This window comes from Pangasianodon hypophthalmus, chromosome 16 (genome assembly GCF_027358585.1).
Source record: "Pangasianodon hypophthalmus isolate fPanHyp1 chromosome 16, fPanHyp1.pri, whole genome shotgun sequence".
Lineage (NCBI taxonomy): Eukaryota > Metazoa > Chordata > Actinopteri > Siluriformes > Pangasiidae > Pangasianodon > Pangasianodon hypophthalmus.
In genome coordinates, this window is record NC_069725.1 from 2,434,344 (window position 1) to 2,459,591 (window position 25,248).

At 38.5% G+C, this 25,248-nt stretch overlaps 1 protein-coding gene across 1 annotated transcript; it reads right to left on the reverse strand.

Moving 5' to 3' along the window:
• Positions 1-4,604: 4,604 nt before the first annotated feature.
• On the reverse strand, positions 4,605-15,948 carry ogfr (opioid growth factor receptor). The gene is made up of 7 exons (XM_026945144.3): positions 15,622-15,948; positions 12,954-13,022; positions 11,822-11,903; positions 11,512-11,590; positions 11,236-11,302; positions 9,421-9,569; positions 4,605-7,700 (listed from the first exon to the last, which is right to left on the reverse strand). The coding sequence occupies exons 1-7, from the start codon at positions 15,748-15,750 to the stop codon at positions 6,830-6,832; spliced, it is 1,446 nt and encodes a 481-aa protein (XP_026800945.1). The 5' UTR covers positions 15,751-15,948; the 3' UTR covers positions 4,605-6,829.
• Between the last annotated feature and the right edge of the window lie 9,300 nt (positions 15,949-25,248).

The following is a 25,248-nucleotide window of genomic DNA, read 5'->3' on the forward strand; positions in this document are numbered from 1 at the left end:
AAGGAGAGGAGAGAAAGGGCGGAGGTGGGCAGAAACGAGAAGCTGAAGGAGTGGGAGGCATCGAGGAGGCCGTAAAGCCGTGTGAAGCGAATAGAGAGAGTGAAACCTGAGATTTCTTTGGGCTGCTGGTGGTGGTGGTGGTGGTGGTGGTGAGAGGTGTGTGTGTGTGTGTGTGGAAGAAGGGCTCCAAATTATAACACATCCATAAAAACAAGAATTAAACTAATAAACTTACAGACACTTACAACAGACATCTGAGTCATTCCTGCTATGTGATGCCTTTAAAAAAAAGGTTTATAATTTTACACTAAACCTGAATATACCTACATATGATATTTTATTCTTTAAAATAAACAACTATTGAGAAAATAATATTTTTGGGGGTGGAACATAGTGGAAATACTCAGATAAAAATAGCTCTGGTATCAGCAGAATAAGTTAATGTGGCTGAATAATAGTTTATCTTTCACAGGTTTTAACAAGCTCAAAAATAGCTTAAATATGTTACAGATATAAAAATGATAAAATTTTATTGAGTTCCTGTGTAATTTTTCCTAACAGGGTGGAGCATAACAGCATGGAAATACAGAAGAACAATTAGCTCTAGTATCAGCAAAATTTCTCATTGTGGTTGAATAGCTGTATCTCACATATTTGGAAAAAAAACAAAAAAAAAAACAGGGCAGAATGTGTACGAGTGAAACATGCAGACTGTCATGATGAAAACAAACAAACAACGAAAAAACAGATTAAAAAGTGAAGACTCGAGCACTGACCAAACGGGAATTTTTAAAAGCAAAATACATACAAATACGAATGGGAAGGAAATATACACCATATGGCCAAAAGTATGTGCACATCGGACCATCATACCCATATGTACTTGCTGAACATTTATTCCCTCTTTGCTGTTATAATGAGCTCCACTCTTCTGGGAAGCTTTCCACTAGATGTTGGAGCGTGGCTGTGGGGATTTGTGTTCATTCAGCTACAAGAGCATTAGTGAGGTCAGTCGCTGATGTTGTGATGTCGAGGAGGTCTGGGGTTCAGTCGGTGTTCCAGTTCATCCCAAAGGTGTTCAGTGGGGTTGAGGTCAGGGCTCTGTGCAGGACACTCGAGTTCTTCCACTCCAACCTTCACACACCATGTCTTCATGGAGCTCGCTTTGTGCACAGGGGCATTGTCATGCTGGAACAGGTTTGAGTCTCTTAGTTCCAGTGAAGGGAAATTGTAATCCTACAGCATACAAAGACATTCTATACAATTGTGTGCTTCCAACTTTGTGGCAACAGTTTAGAGAAGAACCACATATGGGTGCAAAGGTCAGGTGTCCACATACTTTTGGCCATATAGTGCAAGTAACAAACATGGGGAGAAAGGGGAAAAAAAATTTGAAATACCAGCGAAAAACATCAGATGACCATTATCCAGACATATTAGATAAATATATTTAATATTAGGTCAGTATTAGATATTGTTATGATTTACAGTAAAGAAAGTAGGGACAAGGGTAAAACACATGTATACTGACAAAAAGTGGCCAATAGCTTAAAATCAAATTAAATGTTAAATGTTTTACAGATAAGGTATGATTTTACTAATTTTTTCAGGGATAGAAATTGCACAGCATACCAGAGAAATGGTCCATCTACAGTTACTGAAGTTTTGTGCTGTACAAATGATGAATTAAAAAGCAAAGCAAAACAAATAACCTTCACACTATATAAACTTACCTGGTGTAGATGGGAATTTCGGCTATACTCACAGAGTCAGATTATCTGACTCGGCCCACCAGTAAGAGCTGAATCCCAAAAGTCTCGTTGGCATTGAGTTCTAAACTGGACAACGATTGCAATATTGTGAGGAATGATTGGCTCTGAACTCCGTTTTTAACAAACAACAAAACCCCAGGGATGTCATTCAGCACTACCATTAGCGTCATCATGAGTCACTGTTAAGTGCACATTGGTTTTGAAAATTTCTCCAGTCTGTCATAAACTTCTCAAATTAATGGAATGGCAGCGCTGATCATTTGGGCGTTTATAATAATGTTTCAAATTATTACTGATCTGTGGTGCAGTTTTGCACGTCTCAGCCTCAGAGCTCTTACAGAATTCACTCCCATCATCATCATCATCATCATCACCACATTTACATTATCAATGTTTGGTCACTGCAATACCCAGCATGCATTATGAGTCATATGTAGGTATGCTGTCTATTGTAATTCAGGCCTCAAGATATTAAGTAAAATTACAGTGTTTACCCCCAATTAAGCTGCAGACAAAATTTATTTGGACAAACTTTTTCACCACCAAGAGTTTTTCCAGTGCTTACACTGAGAAATCTCAGTCTAGAAGTAAATGAGGTTGCTTCTCATTTCTTAAATTGCTTTCCCTTGTTTCCTTTCCTTGCTAAAAAGTAAAGGAGGGAAACTAAGGAAAGGAAACAAGGAGAAAAAGCATACAATAAGTGACCCATCTGCATTTACAGAAGGAATCGAGAACAAACGTTTACCAAATAAGATGTCTTTATCCCAGTGTCCTTGTCCACGTGAGCTGCTTTCTTCAAACGCCAGCATGTATTTTACACGTAATCTTACAGTTAGTGGCTGCAAGGTGGGTGGAATAAAAAGCGCTGGTGTCTTAAGTTTTTTTGGTCACAGTTGAGCTTCCAAAGTTGTAAAATGTTCAAGCGCCCATTTCCCGATCAGTGAGGTCGTTGGTCAGGGCCAAGTAAGAAAAACACTACAGAACTGTTCTTAGTGAGATATTGACATACTGAATAGGATATACACTATACAGCCAAAAGTTTGTAGATGCCTGACCATCACACTCGTATGTGCTTGTTGCTGTTATAATAAGCTCCACTCTTCTGGGAAGCTTTCCACTAGATGTTGGAGCATGGCTGTGGGGATTTGTGTTCATTCAGCTACAAGAGCACTAGTGAGATCAGTCGCTGATGTTGGGATGTCGAGGAGGTCTGGGGTTCAGTCGGTGTTCCAGTTCATCCCAAAGGTGTTCAGTGGGGTTGAGGTCAGGGCTCTGTGCAGGACACTCGAGTTCTTCCACTCCAACCTTCACACACCATGTCTTCATGGAGCTCGCTTTGTGCACAGGGGCATTGTGATGCTGGAACAGGTTTCAGTCTCTTAGTTCCAGTGAAGGGAAACTGTAATGCAACAGCACACAAAGACATTCTATACAATTGTGTGCTTCCAACTTTGTGGTAACAGTTTGGGGAAGAAGCACGTATGGGTGTGATGGTCAGGGGTGGCCATATAGTGTAAATTAAAATCAGTGTTTTAATATTGCACTGTAATCAGACAGAATTTTGTATTTGTAATGTTTGTTGGTATCTGATGTCACGAAGCGTTTGTACTCTAATGTCTATATATACAGTGGGTCTAAATGCTGTCACAATTTACTATCTCCAAAGCTCAGGCAAGGTTAGGTTAAAATTGTTAAAAAAAGAAATCTAATCTTAAAAAAATAAATCCAGCTGCACATTAAGGAGTCTAAGAGTTTCTGGGGAACTACGTTCCTAATGTTACAATGAAGCCTATTTGAAATTATTATTAAAAATAACAATATCATGGATTTAGCCTGCACTAGCTAGGACTCAGTGGTAGTGCTGTTATAGTTATAGCGTCTGTATCCCATGAGCTACCTTTTTTCCAGCACAGAAGACACACTGGTTGGTGCTTTTTCTGCAGAAAAAAAAACCCAAATCAAGCCTGAAAGCAGCCTGAAGCATCACTTTAAAGTGACTGTAGTGTATTCACGTGTAGACACACACAAAAATTATCCTTAATTAAAACATCATCGCTTGTGTATTTCACACATTTAAATGTTGATGTTTTCGCCTAAAACAGGTTCCTCTCATCACCTGACTTCTCACAGAGCTTTCTAAAACAGTCATATTTCAATTAATTTTCATCCTGGATTTAATCAGCTCATTTAAGACTATTCATTTAGTAATTCTGGTTCTTAAAGCTCAATCATTTATTGAAATTGTGTGTGTGTGTTTTTTTTTTTAAGGATAGGTGGATCATTTATACCATAGGCTTACATCAAGCACTACAAAAGAAAAAAAGATGTGTGTAGGAAGTACCCATGTATCCTTGATCTAGAAGCGTCCTCTCTCCTCGTTTCCTCCGAGTGCATTTTAACCCCATGTACAGTTATTTCAGACTAAACCCCCGGAACTAAAACCCCACAAAGCCTGCAAGTACAAGGGAGATTGAGCAGCTTTTAAATACTGACACAGGAAATATTATAACTCGATATGTTGATTTTTTTTTTTTTTTTTACTTTCCATCTATTTGAAAAAAGAGAAAACAAATGAAATAAAAATAGTACATTCCAAAACAAGTCAACAGGCTGCATTCATAATAGTGGGATGTTTCCCAAAGTCCTTTACCACTCAGTAATCTGCATCCTCAGTCCATAAAGAGAGGAGAGAAATCTTCCTGATCTTGTTTCACTGCCAGTCAAACGTTTTCAGGACTATATCTGAACAATTTTGGTAAAAATTCAAACAATGAGCTCTGAGATCTTCTAAAATTATAAGATATAAGACTCTAAGTGAATAGGGAAACAGGAAAAGTTTGTGATTCTATTTTATTGGAAACAATCTAAATTCAACTTTGCGATCTTGAATACTTAACCACAAAAAAACTATCGCTAGCCACTTTATTAGGAACACCTTCACTCCTCCACCTGCTCGTTCATGCTCATCAATTATCCAATCAGCCAATCAAGTGTCAGCAAAGCAATGCATAATATCAGGAGGTCAAGAGGTTCAGTTAATATTCAAACATCAGAATGGGGAAAAATTTGGTCTCAGTGACTTGGTGCCAGAGGGGTTGGTTTGAGTATTTCAGAAACTGCTAATCTCCTGGGATTTTTACACACAATCTATAGAGTTTATACAGAATGGTACGAAAAACCAAAACCATCCAGTGAGTGGCAGTTCTGCAGGTGGAAAAGACTTGTCAGAAGTCAGAGGAGAATAGCCAGTCTGGTTCCAGGCCACAGTAACTCAAACAACCACTCTTTACAACCGTGGTGAGCAGAAAAGCATCTCAGAATGCACAACATGTCAAACCTCGAGGCGGATAGTCAACAACAGCAGAAGATCACGTCAGGTTCCACTCCCGTCAGCCCAGAACAGGAATCTGAGGCTATCATGGTCACAGACGTTGGACGGTAGAAGACTGGAAAAACTTCATCTGGTGCAACATGCAGAGGGTAAGGTCAGAATTTGGCATCAACGCCATGAATCCATGAACCCAACCAGCCTTGCGTCAACAGTTCAGGCTGGTGGGGGTGGTGCGATAGTGTGGGGAATGCTTACTGGGCATCGTGATATCAATTCGAGCACTGTGTGAGTGCCCCAGCCTATCTAAATATTATTGCTGACCACATGCATCTCTTTATAGCTACAATTTAACCATGTTATAATGGCTACTTCCAGTGTAATAAGGCGCTATGTTGTCTCAAGCTGCTTCCATGGACATGACATTGAGTTGAGTGTACTTCAGTAGCTTCCCAAGTCAGCAGAGCTATTCTGAGAGCAACCAGTATTACCCAGTATTAGTATGGTGTTCATAATAAAGTGGCCAGTAAGTGTAAACAAGAGGGGACCCTAAAATTCCCGGAATGTGGCATGCGCACTCGATGTAGTTGCAGGTTTTGCCGCTAGGTCGTATACGCTTACAGTCTGGCGAGTCAGTCTTCCGATCCATCCAGCTGGATCTTGCACCTGAACACACTGCGCTGTCATCCAAGGAGGTTTTAACCAGAAACAATGTGGTTACGGCTTCACATCCACCGTATTCGCCAGATCTCGCTCTTTGCGACTTGTTCCTGATATTAAAATTGGGCCTGAAGGGGAAAAGATTCGCCACCCAGTCACCACAAACGCAGGCGACTCGAGACATGATGACTGCAGGAAATGTTTCCAGGAATGTTTAAGTTTATCACATCACCTTGAAGGGGATTAAAGGAGAAATGCCGTACGTTTTATAACACTAGCATTTGTTTTCTTTTTTTTTTTTTGTGAGCAATTCCAGGAATTTTTGGGCCACCCCTCGCATTTAATTTAAATGAACCGTCGCCATCTCTGAGCCTTTTACAGGAACTGTTTTACTGTCAATCTCTACTTCGCATTAATTAAAATATTTAAATCTTTGTCAGAAAACCTGTTTAATATATTTCCACATTTAAGTGCAACTGGCAGAATATTATCTCTGGCAGAATATTGTATTGATTCAACCAACTGAATCACAGGAATCAGAGTTCAGTGCGCTGAATCAATCATGAAGAGTCATTATCAAGCATTTTTTTTTTTTTTTTTTTTTTAAATCAAATTTGTAGTACATCAGAATAAATATTTCACCTCCAATTCTGATTTCTTCCTTCATCATGGTTCCAAAAAGAAAAGTGCTAATTATAAACTGCTGACGTTCAGCGATCATCTTCTACACATATGTTCCTCCAGCTTTAAACATGTTCCCAAATCCAAATAATTTAATTACAACAAAAACAAGCGCCAAAAAAAAAAAATAATAAAAAAAAAAAATCAGGAACAATTAGGCCAGGATATAACGTCTCCATATACAGGTAGCCTTGCTTTTCTGAAAATGACATTTACATCTTTTACCTCAACAGACAAACAGAAAAGCACAATTAAGTTCAACCGTTCTTCAAAGAATAGATTTCACATTTTTTGATTTCGATATTGAGTTCATCACATTCTCTCTTGCATGTTCCTTTTTTCAAAATTATTGTCCCTATCTAGATACTAATTCATCCAAAGATTTTTTTTAAGAATCCCCGCCACTGGGCTCGGTGTCCATCAGCTCACCTGTGTCCATGCCGTTTGTTTTCTCTCCGTCTTTTGTGTCCATGTGACCTAGTTTCTCCAGCGAGCTTGTGGAAAATGTGTCTCCTGAAGATTCAATATGATCAGAAATTCCTAAATCAGTATTATCCTTGGTTCTGGCAAATTTTCCTGCCCGTTCAGAAAGCGGTGAGGACTTTAAGCTGTGTTTGGGGCTTTCTGAGACTTGCTTTCCCAAACTTGATCCTTTTTGAGATGATGAAATATTCTTGGGTTCTTCATCGTCCTTGACCTGGGGCATGTCCTGATCTGATTTAGACGAGATGTTCTCAGCTGGTTTAGTCTGATTTTCTTCTTCGTCGCTTTTAACGGTGCTTGTTTCACTGCTCGTGAGGTCCATCTCTCCGTTATCAACATGGTTGCCGTTGTTGAGAGGTGAGGGATCCACTGAAGAACCTTCATCTCTTGGTTCTGGGTCAACTGATGAACCTTCGTAGCGCATCAACTCGTCTTCCTCTCGTTTCTCTCCATCTCTCTTGTTCCTACTCGGTGAATCCTGCCTCTTTGCCTCCGCTTTCTTCTTGAAGCGTTTCTGGATTCTTCTCGGACACCACACGAATTTGTCTTTGGGCTCGAAGTGCTGGAAGGCGTAGCTGATCAGTTCGCGGCGTTTGCGCTTGTTGCGCACGGCGAACAAGAAATAGTCGAGCACGCTGCGCTTGACGCTGCTCAGGTTCTTCTTCACCAGCGTCTCCTCCAGGAAGAAGTGCACTAGTGGAGCTTGGTAATGCTCGAAGCCGAGCTCGCCCAGACTCTTCAGGATGCGCGTGATACGCAGGTTGTTGTGCATGTTCCTGAAAGAACACATCAAATCCACAAAATTACTCCAGCGGACATTCATATCACAAATAATGACTGAAAAATTGGCACTATGGATTAGGGCCTTATTTATAGATCATAAAACACTCCATGTCATGCTGTTATAAGAAAATAATTAACGACAGGGTGGTGTCATGATGCAGTGTTACTGTTACCACTTCGTACTCGTTTATTTTCCTATAACAGCACGTCACAAAGTGTCTTAATCCTCTTATACCACAGCAATTTGCCAACAATTACAATTTTGCATTTATTACCGAATGACATAGTATTTCTCGGCATTTATTAGGGGTGCAACGGCTCATAGATGATCCATGTTCCGTACGGACCAGGCCCCACGGTTCGGCACGCATGTGATTCGCGGATTAACTGTTAAGTTTAACCATCTTAGAGTGAAAGTTTATCATTTGCTGGTGTTTTGTCTTGCCAATTTACACATTCAAGCAATTTTAAACCATTCACGCGGAAGAGAACTCGAATCGAGACTCGCGCGCTGTTTTCTCGCGCACACGCAGAAAGAGAGAGGCGCGATTCAGACAGCGCGTGAACACCGAATCGATTCCTCTTTTCATGCCTCTTTGCGCTTGAACGGACACATACACACAAAGTTATGTTAAAATACCCGTGTATTTGGCAAGTTTTCTGGTAAACACAGTCGGTTAACTGAAAACAAACAGCTGAGAAAGAAACAGGATGTGTGTCAGTACCAGGTCCGTGCATTTGGTATTAAAGAGACAGCAGCCTATAAATAATTTGCTTCTGTCTGCTAATCAAACAACACCACAGCTTTAACAAAGATTAATCTGTACGTAACTTATGCAGTGAGCACTATTGTGCTATTTTACACTTCATTATTACATTTCTGCACCTGAACACTACTGTTACTGTTAAATACTGACTTTATCTGTAACTTTGTTATTCATCTATGTCTGTAATTGTGTAATTGTTCTTGTTTTATTTCTGACTTTATTAGTTAAGCTAGTAGTTTTTGCTGTGGTATAGAAGTACGTAAAATAAGCTTTCAGTAATAAATGAAAAGCAAACTTTTTTATTTTTCCCCGTCCGAAAAATGATCCGATCTGTGACTCAAAATCCGTAATATGATCCGAACCGTGAGTTTAGTGATCCGTTGCACCACTAGCATTTATGGTTATGAATATAATGTTGTGGAGACAGCTCAGCAAAAATAAATAATAATTATGTAAGCAAGTTATTTCTTTGTCTTAAGAGGTTTTGTATGATGCTCAGATATGTGGGTGGGGCCTCATCATGACCCAGAGATGATTTGCAAGTGCCAATATTTATAAGCAGCTTGGTTGAATGTGTGTTGCGGATTTGTATCTACTTTATTACTGGATATTACATAAGAATTGCTAGCTCCTTAAGAAAATGATCATACAGTAATTGGGGCAAATTCATCATTACACACTTTGTCATTCTAGAGAGAGAGAAAAAAAACATCGAAGAGAAACTCTTGTGACTACAGGACCTTAAATTTCTTCTTCTCTAAATGTGAATCGCTAAATATTTAGTGATGTGAACGCAAGTTCATTTGTTAGCTATAAATGCAGCTTCCTGTCTCTGAGTTTGTGTGTGTGTGAGTATGTGTGTGAGTATGTGTGTGTGTGTGTGTGTGTGTGTGTGTGTGTGTGTGTGTGTGTGTGTGTGTGTGTGTGTACACTCAGTGTGACTCACCGCTCCAGATTAGCGAAGCGCTCCCTCCAGTTCTCGGCGCGTCTCACCTCGCCTGTTTCTCTGTCCGTCAGCTGGATGCCATAAAAACCCAGCATGAGCTCATAGGAATCAACCAGACGCCTTTTTGCCTCCTCGCTCTCTCGAAATGCCTGCGGAGAAATCAGACACACGTTTACACACACACACACACACACACACACACACACACACACACACACACACACTACAAAGCATTATACACTGCTCACAGCTGGATAAATCTCCTACCAGCAGCTGTTATTATATTCATTATAACACCATTAATACAACTGTGTCAAGTGATATTTCTCATTCTTCCCAGACGGAGCTGCCATGTTGATTTGGTTATGACATTTGACTTTGCATGAAAAATTTAAATAATAATAATAATTATAATTATACAGGAATGAATGTTTAAAGGACATAAAAAAAATCAGTCTAATAAATGTAGTCAATCAGAATGTATCAGATATTAACTGGACCTCCTCTTTCCTTTGCTGATACTTTTATTTTGTTTATAGCTTGAAAGCTCAGACTTTTGAGCAATTTAAAAATTCACTCTGGGAGTTTATCAGCATTGTGACGTCAGATTGTGGGAGTTTATCAGCGTTGTGACGTCAGAGATTGTGGGAGTTTATCAGCATTGTGACGTCAGAGATTATGGGAGTTTATCAGCATTGTGACGTCAGAGATTATGGGAGTTTATCAGCGTTGTGACGTCAGAGATTATGGGAGTTTATCAGCGTTGTGACGTCAGAGATTATGGGAGTTTATCAGCGTTGTGACGTCAGAGATTATGGGAGTTTATTATCGTTGTGACGTCAAAGATTATGGGAGTTTATCAGCGTTGTGACGTCAGAGATTATGGGAGTTTATCAGCATTGTGACGTCAGATTGTGGGAGTTTATCAGCGTTGTGACGGCAGAGATTGTGGAAGTTTATCAGCGTTGTGACGTCAGAGATTATGGGAGTTTATTATTGTTGTGACGTCAGAGATTATGGGAGTTTATCAGCGTTGTGACGTCAGAGATTATGGGAGTTTATCAGCGTTGTGACGTCAGAGATTATGGGAGTTTATTATCGTTGTGACGTCAGAGATTATGGGAGTTGATCAGCGTTGTGACGTCAGAGATTGTGGGAGTTTAACAGCGTTGTTACGTCAGAGATTGTGGGAGTTTATCAGCGTTGTGACGTCAGAGATTATGGGAGTTTATTATCGTTGTGACGTCAGAGATTGTGGGAGTTTATTATCATTGTGACGTCAGAGATTATGGGAGTTTATCAGCGTTGTGACGTCAGATTATGGGAGTTTATCAGCATTGTGACATCAGAGATTGTGGAAGTTGATCAGCGTTGTTACGTCAGAGATTGTGGGAGTTTAACAGCATTGTGAAGTCAGAGATTGTGGGAGTTTAACAGCATTGTGAAGTCAGAGATTGTGGGAGTTTATTAGTATTGTTAAATCAGACAATGCGTACGAGCTTAGTCACTTGACACATTCACTTCACTACTGAACTGTAACAGGACAATCATTCCAATAAAAGTAAGTTGGCAATGTAACATATGATGAGTTATGCTTAGAAACATTTCTTCTGTTGATCTTTCAGTAATTATAAAAAGCAACAAAGCTCTGTAGTAGAAAGCCCAGCTTTATATTCTAATAACCGTATCCAAACAATACGGTGAATTTCCCATGAGCCACTGTACTTGTCATTACACTTCACTGATGAAATGAAATGAGAGCTTGGCCATGGAGTCAGACTGCTGTGTGTGAATGTTTCATGTCTTTATTCTCACCTGGATTTCCTTCTTGGTCAGCTCTGTAGCCAGGTAATTCACTCCTGGCTCACGCAGAGGAAACAACCTACAAGACAGACGTGTGTAAGTGTATGATTAGGTTATAATTATAATTACAGATCTACAGTTTCCCAGAATCAACCCGATGTATTTAAGACTTGTTTGTCCTACAACGTTTCAGGCAGAAACTGCTGGTAATAAAAAATAAAACAGACATAAAATCTAATCATCTTAACACTCATTAATCTGTTAAGGTTAATATACATCTGTTCTCACCACTGAATGTAGGAATGAACTCTTTCAAGTCTTTTATAATCTGATTTCCACTCGCTGTGAAACGTCTCGATGGACACGTCTGAAACACAAAGACGAAAAAAAACTATGAGATGTGGCTTCTGAATAAACGCTTCACCAAGAATTCGCTTGTTAAATATCCTTCCCATGATTCAGAGGTTTACATTCAGAGGTTTAATTCACTAATGAATACAGATTATTTATTGTTTTTTTTTTTTTTTTAGCTGTGATAAAGCACTCAACGTTAAATGGCTTTTATTATTATTTAAAACAAGGCAGAAGAGACACACACCATCAGGAGACGACTTTATTTCGTTTAGATAAAACTTTAAATTTGGCATCCTGTCTTCTGTACCGTCTTCATCGATGATGTTCTGAGGAGAGAAAAAAATTCAGATTCATTACAATCAGAGTGTGAACTGATAATCAATTTTACATTTTTTTTTATGGTAAATATTAATCTGGAAAATTCTAAGTTTGCAAATGACAGTGCTTTTTTGTGCTGTTTAGGGTTTAAGATACGTCAAAGCACAGGAAGGACAAAGAAAGATAAGATAAGATAAGATTAGATTAGATTAACAGTATACATGCGCTGAATAACCAGACTGCTAAGCTTAAATCCTTTCATCAGATTTATTAACAGCTGAAAACGACTTTAAACGTGGTGCACTTCGGAGATGATTAGTTAAGTAAGGAATAACACACTCAGTGTTGTGCTGTGATAGGAAAATAATCATCGACGGCGTGGTGTGATGAAGCGGAGTCACTGTTACTACCCTGAAGATGCTCATTACTCCTCTTTTACCACAGCAGTTTACCAACTATTACAGTTTTTTTACATTTATTTAAGAATGAGACGTTACACTTTTTATCCTTTTATAGTTACGCTGAATGTCGTGGAACATCCGCGAAACATGTTTGTCGCTTATGATATAGCAGCTATAAACAGTCGTTCCCTCACCAGACTCTCTTTTTTCTTCTTGTTAGCAAGAAACCGCAAAGCGTAACCTTTCTGATCAAAGTGCTGACACTAGAGACTCCTTCCATGATTGATAAGTTGTGAAAAAAAAGGATACACTCTTCTCTGTCATAATAACAACACTTAATCTTGGATCGTGCGCAGCATCCGTCGTACAAGTCCCTCTGAATGAGCTGTTACTATAGAAACGATAACGTATCAGAGCGAGCGCGTTAATATAAACCTGCGCTACTATCAGAGCTGCTGTTGTAGAAAACTAATCAACACCTTCTGACCAATCAGGGCTCTTAACCTTCATAAAACCGTTACATTTTCCACAGAGACCAAATGAAGAACGCTTCAGGGTTCTAAATAGAACGTGTTTTAGTAAAAGTGCGTGCTGATAAGAGCTGAAATGGATTCATGATCCGATGTCAGTTTGCAGCTCAGTAATAAACATACTCACCGGATAGCCGTGTCTGTAGTTCTGCATGTCTTTGGCCGCTCGGAGATTTCTCGACGAGGAATTGGACCACTGTGTGTGGAGGAAAAAAAAAAAAAAATGAAGGAAATGAACTTCTAATATTTAAATAGGACAAAGAAACTATTAATGAGGGCAGGATGAGCTGCTGCATTCACGCTAATAGGATTACCGGGTTAGAGAGTGACACGTTAATTTCAGTACTTTTTTTTTAGTACAAACTTTGTTATAGATGTTTATTTTCTAACTTCTACATTATTGATTCAGTACAAAAACATTTTAGATTCCAAACATTAGTTTTCCAGCACAAAACGAAATGTTACAGAAAAATGTTTGTATGTCAGTAAAGAAAGCAGCAGATTCCATAAGAGACACTTTTCAGATAAAAACAGAATGAAGGCTGCTGGGTTTCGCTGCAGAAATAAGAAGCGAGTCGACAGTCAAAGTCTCCAGAAGAACTGTGGCTGCTTCTGCAAGATGCTCAGTAACACTTCCAGCTCATTTCCTTATAAAACTGCACACACTGCACCTGAGAATACCGTTTTATTTTTTTAAAAGTGAAGGATCGTCACACCAAATATTGACTTTGTTTCATTTATTACTGTTTACTGCTCTTTATGGTTTTTTTTTAATTTAGAAACATTTAGTTTCATTATTTTTGAAGGCATCTTTGCTCTACAGCATTTCTTTGCATGTGCCTAAGACTTTTGCAGAGACCTGTGTGTATTTTTAAATACTGTGATTATTTTCTCACCTTTTATCATCATGGTTTACTACAATTTGCACATTATTGCCATTTGCACATCTGCATTTGTATCCACTGCATCATGCTGCTTACTTCTACCTGTATACTGTCTCTCAACTACCTGCACCATGATTCTTATTTATTCCATTTAACTTCACTGCCATTTGCATTACTGATATGCATCATACTTTTTATCTTTACCTGTACACTGTTAACTTATTGCACCTTAACCTTGTTACCTCATTTTAATTTATTTGCTATTTGCACTACTGGGACGCTAACTGCATTTCATTGTCTCTGTACTCGTACTCTGACAATGACAATAAAGTTGAACCGAACCTAACAATGTTCTTTTTTTTTTTTTTTTTTTTTTGTAGAAAGCATTAGCTTACTGCTGAAATTGTGATTTTCTTCAGTGAGAAGGAAACAATTGATGCCCAAGAAGCCAGCTGTCGTTATACAGCTTTCCAAACCGGACAGATTTTGGGTCACGGGCCAAAAAAACACCATCCAAAAATACTCAGGAGTCTCCTTCCAAATGGAACACGGGGGCAGAGACATGATCTGGTGTGTCAGATATCGAATTATATCACAGAGCTGATTAGAGCTGCATGAATATAAATATAAATATAAATATAAATATAAATATAAATAGTCGCATTCAGACAAACAGTAGTGTTTCTCTGTGACGAGTCGTTCTCTACGCTGGCATTTACAGCCTGGTTTGTGTCTGTACTAATGCACTTAACTAGCTAACTAGCATGCCATACTTCATTACGTCATGTTAACTACCACTTTTTAGGCGTGTACAGTGGGTAGCGTTCCCGTCTCACTGCTCCGGAGTTCCGGGTTCGATCCGGATCTCGGGTTATTGTTTGTGGAGGTTCTCACATGTCCGTGTGGGTTTCCTCCCAAAAACTTGCCAGTAGGCAGATTGGCTATGCTAGGTGCGAGGGAGTGTGTGTGTGTGTGTGTGTGTGTGTGTGGGGCGTCCCAGGGTGTATTCCTGCCTCACCTCAGCGTTCCCGGGATAAGCTACGGATCCATCAAGACCCTGGCCAGGATAAAGCTCTTACTCAAGATGAATGACAGTCACAGTTATATATATATATATATATATATATATATATATAAAAATAACATAGAAGCACAACATGTCTGATGCACACGTCCGATCTAAAAACCAGGGTTTGTATTAGACTGTAAAACTGTAATGATATTATACAGAATTTAACAAACGATTCAAGCCACTGATGTGTATTATGCCGTGGATGTGAATAATGTAAACACATACAAACTGTAGTGTTCTGTATAACGTGTTAACTGAAGCTTTCAGAAAGACAAGGGTGACTTGTGATATAATCGGGATCTTTATTCGAACGATATTTTAATCTCTGATATCGAAACCGTATCGAAAACCGGATCCATTGTATCGCTGCATCCTTAATAACGCCTGCTGTAACTGCGACAGTCTGCATCACTGCCCTCACTTACATAACTCTCATGCTTTTTTTACACAAAATTACATTAGAAAGGAACTCAAATCATAATATATAAATCAATCCGCCTGATTTTCGTGATATTTCATAAAAACGCAGGCTAACAACCTTTCACTACCGTTAGCTAAGATAAAATAAGTGGCATTTTTTTTAATTACTATTCCTAATCGTTTTCCGACATATCCCGGATCTTGCTCTATGATTGGCTTAAAGTGTCCCGGTTCCGGCAAGAGATCGAATGCGGACCAATCAGAGCACAATGTCCGGATGTAGTAGCCAATCACAGCGCAGAAGGCGGGACGTGTCTGAATACAGGTGGGAAGAATGTATAACAACGGTGCACCAGCTTATTAATACAAATGCAAAGACAAATAATTAAAAATTAAACTTAAACGGAAGCAGTACGTACAAAGCCGGCCTTTGCTTTTTTATTTTTGTCGGGACACGCGCGCCGTGTTGCGTTTTCGGTCCCCAAATCGTCTCCGTCGCTCTCAGTGTCCCAGGTGGAGTCATACTCACACACCAAGTCGTCCTCCATTCTCTCTCTCTCCCCCTCTCAAACACACAGCGCTATACTGTTAGAAACACCGTAAACGCAGCAGGACTAAAATATAATTAAGAGCAAAAACCATTCTCGAAAAATCCCGAAAGTTGGATCTGCTGTGCTGCTCCAGGTAGCTAGCTCACCGCTAACCTAAACAGTAACGCCTACATCCTGATTGCGTCATCAACAATACCGGAAGTCATTTTAAAATGACATTAGGAGACGTTTTCGGATGAACAACCTTGTATGCTGTAATAATGCGCTTTGCATTTTGAGCCAACAAATACTTTTTTTGTAAATTTTTTAAGTAATGTGATTAAAAATAAAAACTCCGTTTGTAGTCCACTTCCGCTTTTATAGCCTATGAAGTAACGCGGGAACCATGAACCAATCAGATGTCGCCTTCTCATCCGGGTATTATCTTAGTACCATTAGCTAATACGACTAAGGAATGAGCGATACGTGATTTTCTTTTATCGAGTATTACAAAAACTACTATCGTAATATCGATCAACTGAAATTACTTGGGAATATAGAAAGAGGAAATTTGTGATGTTTACACTGAGAATATGCACACATAGAAATTTGAAATGAATAATTAGTTAGGTATTAACAGCAGAGATAAACAGCAAATTACCTGTTTATCCTTTCAGATAATTTGCTCATCCATCCATCCATCCTTCCATCCATCATGAATTTATGCATCCATTAACTTACTATGCTCATTAATCCTTCCATCAGTGCATCCATCCACTTAATATACTCCTCCATCCATCCATCCATCCATCCATCCATTTGGCTATCCATCCATCCATCCATGAATTCCTGCATCCATTCAGTTATGCTCATCCATCCTTCCATCAATGCATCCATCCACTTAATATACTCCTCCATCCATCCATCCATCCGTCCATCCATCCATCCAGTTTATCTGTTAATCCATCCATCTGTCCAACTATCTACTCAGTTATTCACCTCTCCATCCATCCATAAAATCACATATCCATCTTTTCACTTAATTTGTTAATCCTCCCCTCCTTTCACTAACTTAAACATCCAACCATCCATCTATAATTCCACCCATCCATCCATCCATCCAATTAAAAATCCATCCATCCAATTAAAAATCCATCCATCTATCCATCTATCCATAACTATCCATTCAGTTAATCACCCCCCATCCATCCATAAAATCACATATTCATCTTTTCACTTAATTTGTTAATCCTCCCCTCCTTTCACTAACTTAAACATCCAACCATCCATCTATAATTCCACCCATCCATCCATCCATCCATCCATCCAATTAAAAATCCATCCATCCAATTAAAAATCCATCCATCTATCCATCTATCCATAACTATCCATTCAGTTAATCACCCCCCATCCATCCATAAAATCACATATTCATTTTTTCACATAATTTGCTAATCTTCCCCTCCTATCATCCACCCATCCATCTGTAATTCCACCCATCCATCCATCCATCTGGCGATCCATCCATGAATTTCTGTATCCAGTCATTTACTATGCTCATCCATTCATCCATCCATCCAGTTTATCTGTTAATCCATCCATCTGTCCAACTATCTACTCAGTTAATCACCTCTCCATCCATCCATAAAATCACATATCCATCTTTTCACTTAATTTGTTAATCCTCCCCTCCTACCATTAACTTAAACATCCAACCATCCATCTATAATTCCACCCTTCCATCCATCCCTTTGGCTATCCATCCCTGTACCCATACACTTAATATGCTCATCCATCCATCCATCCATCCATCCGTCCATCCAGTTTATATGTTAATCCATCCATCCAATTAAAAATCCATCCATCTATCCAACTATCCGTTCAGTTAATCACCCCTCCATCTATCCATAAAATCACTTGTCCATTCTTTCACATAATTTGCTAATTCTCTGCTTGTATCATTCAGTTGAATATCCACCCATCCATCCACCATCCATCCGCCCAGTTAAAAATCCATGCATCCGTTCATTCATAAGTAGATTACACTATACATCCATTTGCTTTATTTGTTCATCTATCCATCCGTCCATCCATCCATCCATCCATCCATCCAATTAAAAACCCATTCATCCTTCCATCAGTTGATCGATCAGCCCACTCACCCATGCAGCAACACATGCGTCCATCTATTTATTCATTTGTTAATCCGTATATCATTTCATCCATCAATCGATCCATCCATACATCTGGTAAATTAGCTATTCATCCTTTCTCTTAATTTTATAATCCATCCATCCAATCATTAAGTTAAACATCCATCCAATAAAAATCCCTTCATCCTCTCAGCCATCAGTTTATCCATCCATCCCTACCAGTCACTAAATTTGTTAATCCATCCACACTTTCATCCATCCATCCATCCATCCATGTGGTTAATACTTTACACCCTGTTTTAATGCTCTTATCTCTTTTAACAGAACCTGTCTTTCTCTCTCTCTCTCTTTCTCTGTGAGTGTGAGAGAGAGAGAAAGAGACGTTTTTAATAGGATTCAGAATACAGTGAGTGGAACGAATGCAGAGCCTCTGTTCCGGTACAGAAACACTTTCTAACGTGGAGGAGACGTAACGAACCAGAATCCACTCGAGCAGGAACGACAAGGAGCGAGTAAAAAAAGACTAAATACGTTTACTGCCTGTGTCACTGCACTGCTCTAAATGTCAGCCAGTGTTTCACCGATTTGTGTGCTGGACTGTTTCTGACCCTGCCATTACACGCCAACGAGAGTGCGTGAGGCCGTATCCATGGAGACGAATTAACCAATCCAGTGAGAGATGGTTCATATGTCATTTGCTGAAGCATCGGATCGTGGCCTCCTCTCTCTCCCTCAGGGACGAGACACATTAATAAACCTGGACTGAGTCTTATTGCACAGAGGATTACAGTACAATCAGGAGTTATTTCACTTCTTCATAATATCTCTTCATGCATTTTTGTATTTCCTCAATGAAATAGGATAGAAAATAATAATGCACACGATTTTCCGTGAATGCCAAATGTAGATAATTAGCCAAGACCTGTTTAGTGTCTTAGTTTTGGACTTGAGCTACAAGGCTAATGTTGCTTAATAGCTAGCAGTTTAGCACTGTGCACATTGCAAGCCTGAAATTGTAAAGACTTGCCTTGTATCCAGTTATATATCCATATAATTTTTCCTACTGATGTCCAACATCTACTTCAAAATCTATCTATGACTTTATTTATTTTATTGTCTTATTGTTTTTTAGCCCTGTAACATCGTTTTTTCCACCTTTATAGATAACAGTGTGTCAGAAACCACATCAGAAGGTGTTTGAGAAATTGCACAAAGCTGTTTGAAGGAATTTAGATGAATATATCTAATATTTCTCATTATGAAATTACAACAAAACAATGATTAAAGAGATTATTATGACTCTAAAAATCTGTGGACATTTTAGTCATTTCAAGCTTGAAATTGTTTCTTTTTTATTATTTTATTATTTTGCACAATTAAAAATATACACAAAAAGAAAAGTATAAGAACACAAATGTGCAGGGAGAGGCAAAAACCCATGAGAGCTCATTTAAAGCCTCCACGAAACAATGTAAAATTTTCACAAACACTAAATTAGCATACAGAAAGTAATACAACTACATGAAAATGATAAACGAATAATAAGAATATATATCATAACAACAAAATTGTCTTGTTGTAGGGACATAATTTTGCTTAATTCAAGCATTTGTTTCTAAAAAGGCACTAAATTATTCATCTTGTAATGAGTAAAAATGTCTAGAAATAATCTGATATCTGTTAATATTTGATAAATTCAACTCTATGTATTGATTGTGTGTGTGTGTGTGTGTGTGTGTGTATGCACAATTTTCCGTTTAATTGGATGGTGAAGAAAGGCGTCGCCGTTCCTCATGTGCATGACACACACACACACACACACACACACACACACACACACGGATCACCATCAGTGGATAAAAATAGCAGCGACCATGGCGGGGAGTGTGAAGTTAAATGGCCCCCAGTATGGAGTTGCTATTTTTGGAGCCGGTTACTGTGGTAACTGCACGAGAATCGGTTTTTAACTTCACTGCAGCTGGGTATCTTCCAGCTCATTCTCTCCTCAGAGTGACGGCGAGTTAACGAACCCTCGCAGTCGGAGGCCGTCCTCTTCCCTCCCAACACGTCTGTGCATTTGGGGAATAGGATGAGGTTTGGAAAATGGCCATGCATACAGATTGCAGCTTAACACATTGATGTGTGTGTGTGTGTGGGTGTGTGTGTGAGTGTGCACTGATATGTACAGGTTGATGTTCAAAATCTGTAGATGTTTAAACCATAATATTCACATCATGATAGCACAGACGAGCTCTTTCTCCTTAAGTTTCGGACTTCTTTTGTTGCCATGGTGACAACTAGCATCGCTAACGGTGATGTCATTATTGTTATGCCCATTGCTGTTAAAGTGTCTCTCCACTGGATAAGGAGAAATCCTTCGTTCTAATGACACAAAGGAGCTCAGATCTTAGAATACAATACTGGATCTTAATCCAGTTTTCCCAGATCAAATTAAGATTTTCCAGATCGAATGAATTTTTCCCACATCTGATAAAGTTTTCCCAGATTAACTTGATTTTTCTTGATCAAATTAAGTTTTTTCAGACTGACAGGTTTTTCTTGATCAAATTTAGTTTTCCCAGATTTTCCCAGTCACAAACTAAGTTTTCCTGATGAAATTATTATTTTTTTTTAGATAGACTTGAGTTTTCCCAGATTGTGCTGTTTTCCTAGATGAAATTATATTTTCCCAAACCGAATTGCGTTTTCCCAGAACTAATCAAGTCTTCTCAGAATGACTTGAGTTTTCTCAGGTAGAATGAGGTTTTTCCAGATGGACCTGACTTTTCCCAGATAAAACTAAGTTTCCTTGATTAAATTACGCTTTTCCAGGTGAAGTTTTCCTGGATCAAAATAAGTTTTCCCAAACTGAATTGCGTTTTCCCAGAACAAATGGAGTTTTCTCAGATTGTACAAATTTTTCCCAGATCAAACTTAGTTTCCCAGATCGAATTAAGTTTTCCTATTAGGGATCCAAAGCAGTCAAATGTAATTCTTTTTTGACTGCTGGCGGATGTGTTTTTCTCAAGTTCATGCAAACAGGAGCTCGATATCAAACTCCCACTACTTGACGTCAGCCAGAGGAAGATGAGTTCCCACTTTTATCCTGCTGTCGCTCATAGAGTTTCTCCTCACCACTGTGGCTTGCATGTCAAGGATTCAAACACAGATTCCTGTAAAACTGTGTTGTGACACACAATATAAATAAAAACTGATTAAATGAGAGAACTGAAATGAGTAACACATCAGTGAACAGGTCGAGTTGTGTTGGTTGTTGGTGATCTGATACGACCGTAAAGTATTTTAAAACACTTTCTTGATCTCTGCTTCATTCCGGGATCGAACGCATCCTACAGCACTATGGGTGTTATTAGACAAAACATTTATTTCAGTCCGAAAAAGAAGACTATATAGCTATAGAAGACTAATTGAGGTTCCTTGAAAAGAAACACAATATCAGATCATTCTGAAGTTTTAAAAATAGTTTTATTTGTTGTATGATACAGAGTGTTTTAAGTGTTTAAGTCATTACTGGTGTTCAAATGGATTTTGTACTGATTTACCATCCATACTGTACAGATGTGTAGGAACATGTGTTCTTACACTGTACTCCAAATAAATATTTATTTCTGGAGGTTAATAAAATCTACATAAAAATGTATTATGCAAATCAAATGTGAAGTGCTGCACCATCAAATTCACTTCTAATGTAAAAGCTCCAGCTATGAGCCGAAGCTTCAGGCGTTAAACATGTCATGTCTGATCACTTACTGCTTTCTCTGTAACATGACACGTTGCGTTTTCGTCTTATTAACTTCGAGATAAAAAGCCAGGGAACGACTGTTTGGAGCTGCTGTAATGCAAGTGGACCTTATGCAACTATAAATGGATAAAAAATATAATGTGTCGTTCTTCAATAAATAAAATTGGTTTTCGTGTCATGGTTATGCTGAAGTCGGCGCCGGACTACATCACCCCTCAGCCCTAGCACATCACATGACCCTGTCACATGACGCCCCAAGCACTCACACCTGTGTCGTGTTAACTATAATCAGCACCCCTTATTAAGTCCTAGCTTCTGTTTCTTCTGTTTCTTGGTCAAGCTTCTGTTGTTGTCGTCTTGTTGGCGTCGTGTGTCCCACAGCCCCGGATAGTGTTTATGTTCTCTGATCTACTTCTGATTCCTATTTTCAGGGTTTTATCTTCACTCTGCACATATCTTTAATAAAATCTGCAATTGCATCTGCCTTCGCCTTCATTACGTGACAATTTGTTGACAAATCACAGTGGTTTAAGTACAATAAAACAAAACTATAATATAATATAATATAATATAATATAATATAATATAATATAATATAATATAATATAATATAATATAATATAATATAATATAATATAATATTTCTAGGGAAAAATCATGAATATAATCAAATTGATGTAAAATTATGATGAAATAAATACAGAATAGGTTTATAAAACTTTCCTTTTTTAAAAATTTTCATTAAAAATATTTCAAACTTGAAATTTTCTTTGGTCTTTTCATAGAAAAAAAAAATCCTGAAATAAGAAAAATGATCTGCCAGTACATTAAAAGTCCATTTCAAGCTAGAAATTATATACAGAAATTGGTGTAGTAATCCTATATTTGTTTTATTATAATCACATAATGAGAAATGAAAAAATGACACTATTTTTCACTTGATAGTATTCTTTGCATTGCAGTTTATCCTTTACAGTGGCTTCTGAAATCAGAGTAAAGGATTTTGGTGAAATATCCACATCATGCACTGTATATATACAAATAAAAATACTTTAACCATTATAATAAATAAAACTGTATTAAAGAATTTGTACAATGTAAACTGTAGTAACTTTTGCTTATGAGATTTGCACACAGTGTAAGTGTGTGTGTGTGTGTGTGTGTGTTTAACCTCTTTATGAAAATTTTAATAAGGAATGGTGTTCACTTTACATAAGTGTTATATAAGCATTAAGGAAATGGTGATGAATTACCCATAATGCCCTGGAGGCAGTACTCAGATGGAACATTCAGGAGAGCCTTTAATATAATCATTTTGGCTCAGATGTACAAATAAAAGATGTTTTTTAATGAATATTTACTTCCCTGTAAAAAAAATTTCAATAAATAAATAAATATATACTTTAATAAATGTAAAATATTTAGTAGTTTACTGTATTACTGTATTATAAAAACAATAATCTTAAATAAAAACAGTCCTGATATTTACATATAAACCTCAACTAGACATTAAATCCCCCGTTTCCATGGCAACACACAGATATGGTATTTGTAGCGAGGAACAAAGAGAGAGAGAGAGAGAGAGAGAGAGAGAGAGGATTTCTTTTTCACTTTGGTCGGGTTATCTGAGCTCTGAGCTTTGATGAAAGTGGACTTTAATTCGGTCAGATTTCGTCTTTTGTCTGGACGTATCACTTTGTTTTGAGCAGCTGAGAGAGAGATTCAGCTGAGAGATTCTCCTTTAAAGAATCTCCGTCTTATTGAAAAAGGGTGTGCTATTTGTGCTAATGTGTTTAGCATCCAGCGCTAGCCATAAGTCAGTGCTAGATTAAAGCCTGTGTGGTGGGAGGGCCGGGAACACTGCGCTCCTTTTCTTGTCTTGGATATGTGCTCTAACAAAGATGCTGAAGATTGATCTGAAATGAAATAAAAAAAACAACACACAATTAAAGGAAGAATTTGAGTTAAAAAAAGTAATGTATACTCTTATCCTCCTCTTCTCCTACACAAAATGTAATTAATAAAGAATGAGACGCTACAGGAGTTAGCCAGGGGCATTTGTATGAATAGATGGAAGAAGAAGTGCATCATGTCAAGCTAACTTCCAGGTAACTTGCTGAAGATAACTGCAGCAGTCATTATTTAAAGCTTCTTGTGTAAGGGAAAGAGTTACATCATGTTGCAGAGAGCGACACGACTGCAGCTCAGACATCGTAAGCAGCGGTGAAGTTCAGTGCAAAGAAATGGCTTCTCTATGACTAATATACAGAACTCGTCATACTCTCCACCACTTCCTAACCTCCCGCTTCCTCTTTTCCTTCCCTTCTTATTTCCTCTCTCTCCTGGGTCTCCTAGTTCTCCTGAGTCTCACATCCTACTGTATGTTAAAAAAAAAGAAGAAGAAAAGAAATTCGCACCTGAGATGTCTATCAGTGCCTTACATGGAAGAATCTTTAGAACAGAGCTTTTTAAATTTTTTTTTGAGGTTTCTTTTTTTTTAGTCTTAGTAACTTCAAGAGGGAGAGAGAGAGAAAGAGAGGCTGGTGAGGGAACAACTGTTTATAGCTGACATTCTACAACATTAACATTAACATTGTAACTGTAAACAGATAAAACTGTGTAGTTCTTTAACAGATAATAATTGTAATCACTGGCAAATTGCTGTTGTATAAGTGGAATAAAACACTTTGGCACACTTTGTGAGTCTGCTTTATCACACCACAGCATCATTGACACTGAATGTTTATTCCATACACAGAGAAATATAATATTCGGATGTTTTCTAAGATCATAAGCTCTTATTTATCTTGAATTAGTTACCACTGCTTATCATAGTCTACCTGTAGTTCCTTTTTAGAAGACAATTAGCAAATAGCAAATAATTTATATTTTTAGTGCTTATTGATAATATACATTTTAAGTCTATTGGAAGACGGACAGTTTAGCCAACTTTGGAGCTCTCTTTCTGGCTAAAATGGCACCTCAGATGCTGCCATGGAGCACATTATGTTTCAATCAGTCATTTTTAAATTGACTGGCTGACCTCGGTGTGCTCTGCTGGCCTTGACCTCTGGCCTCACCTTTATTGTAGACATATGCGAGCAGCACTCAGCAATAGCTGCCACTGCTAGTGCTAGTTTGAAAGCTGAGTGTATGACAGTGAGTTGAGGTAATTATTTTCCATAACACTCAGAGACTCAGCAGCTACTGTCTCCTGTTCCTCACTTTCTCACTCATTCGCCCACTCTTTGCCTCAATTTCTCTCTCTCTCTCTGTCTGTTTCTCTGTGTCTGTCTCCCTTTCTGTCTCTCTCTTTCAGTCTCAGCCTTACATCAAATCACTCAGTGTCTCTCTCTGTCCCTCCCAGTGTCTCTCTCTGTCCCTCCCAGTGTCTCTCTCAGTGTCTTTCTCTGTGTCTCTGTCCCTCCCAGTGTCTCTCTCAGTGTCTCTCTCTGTCCCTCCCAGTGTCTCTCTCAGTGTCTCTCTCTGTCCCTCCCAGTGTCTCTCTCAGTGTCTTTCTCTGTGTCTCTGTCCCTCCCAGTGTCTCTCTGTGTCTTTCTCTGTACCTCTCAGTGTCTCTCTGTGTCTCTGTCCCTCCCA

Coding starts and splice junctions, on each gene's coding strand:
- ogfr (XM_026945144.3), bottom strand. CDS start 15,750: ATGGAGGACGACTTGGTGTGTGAGTATGACTCCACCTGGGACACTGAG. Junction 13,023..15,621: donor AAAAAGCAAAGGCCGGCTTT/GTACGTACTGCT, acceptor CTCCACACACAG/TGGTCCAATTCCTCGTCGAG. Junction 11,303..11,511: donor GTTCATTCCTACATTCAGTG/GTGAGAACAGAT, acceptor TCTGTCTTGTAG/GTTGTTTCCTCTGCGTGAGC.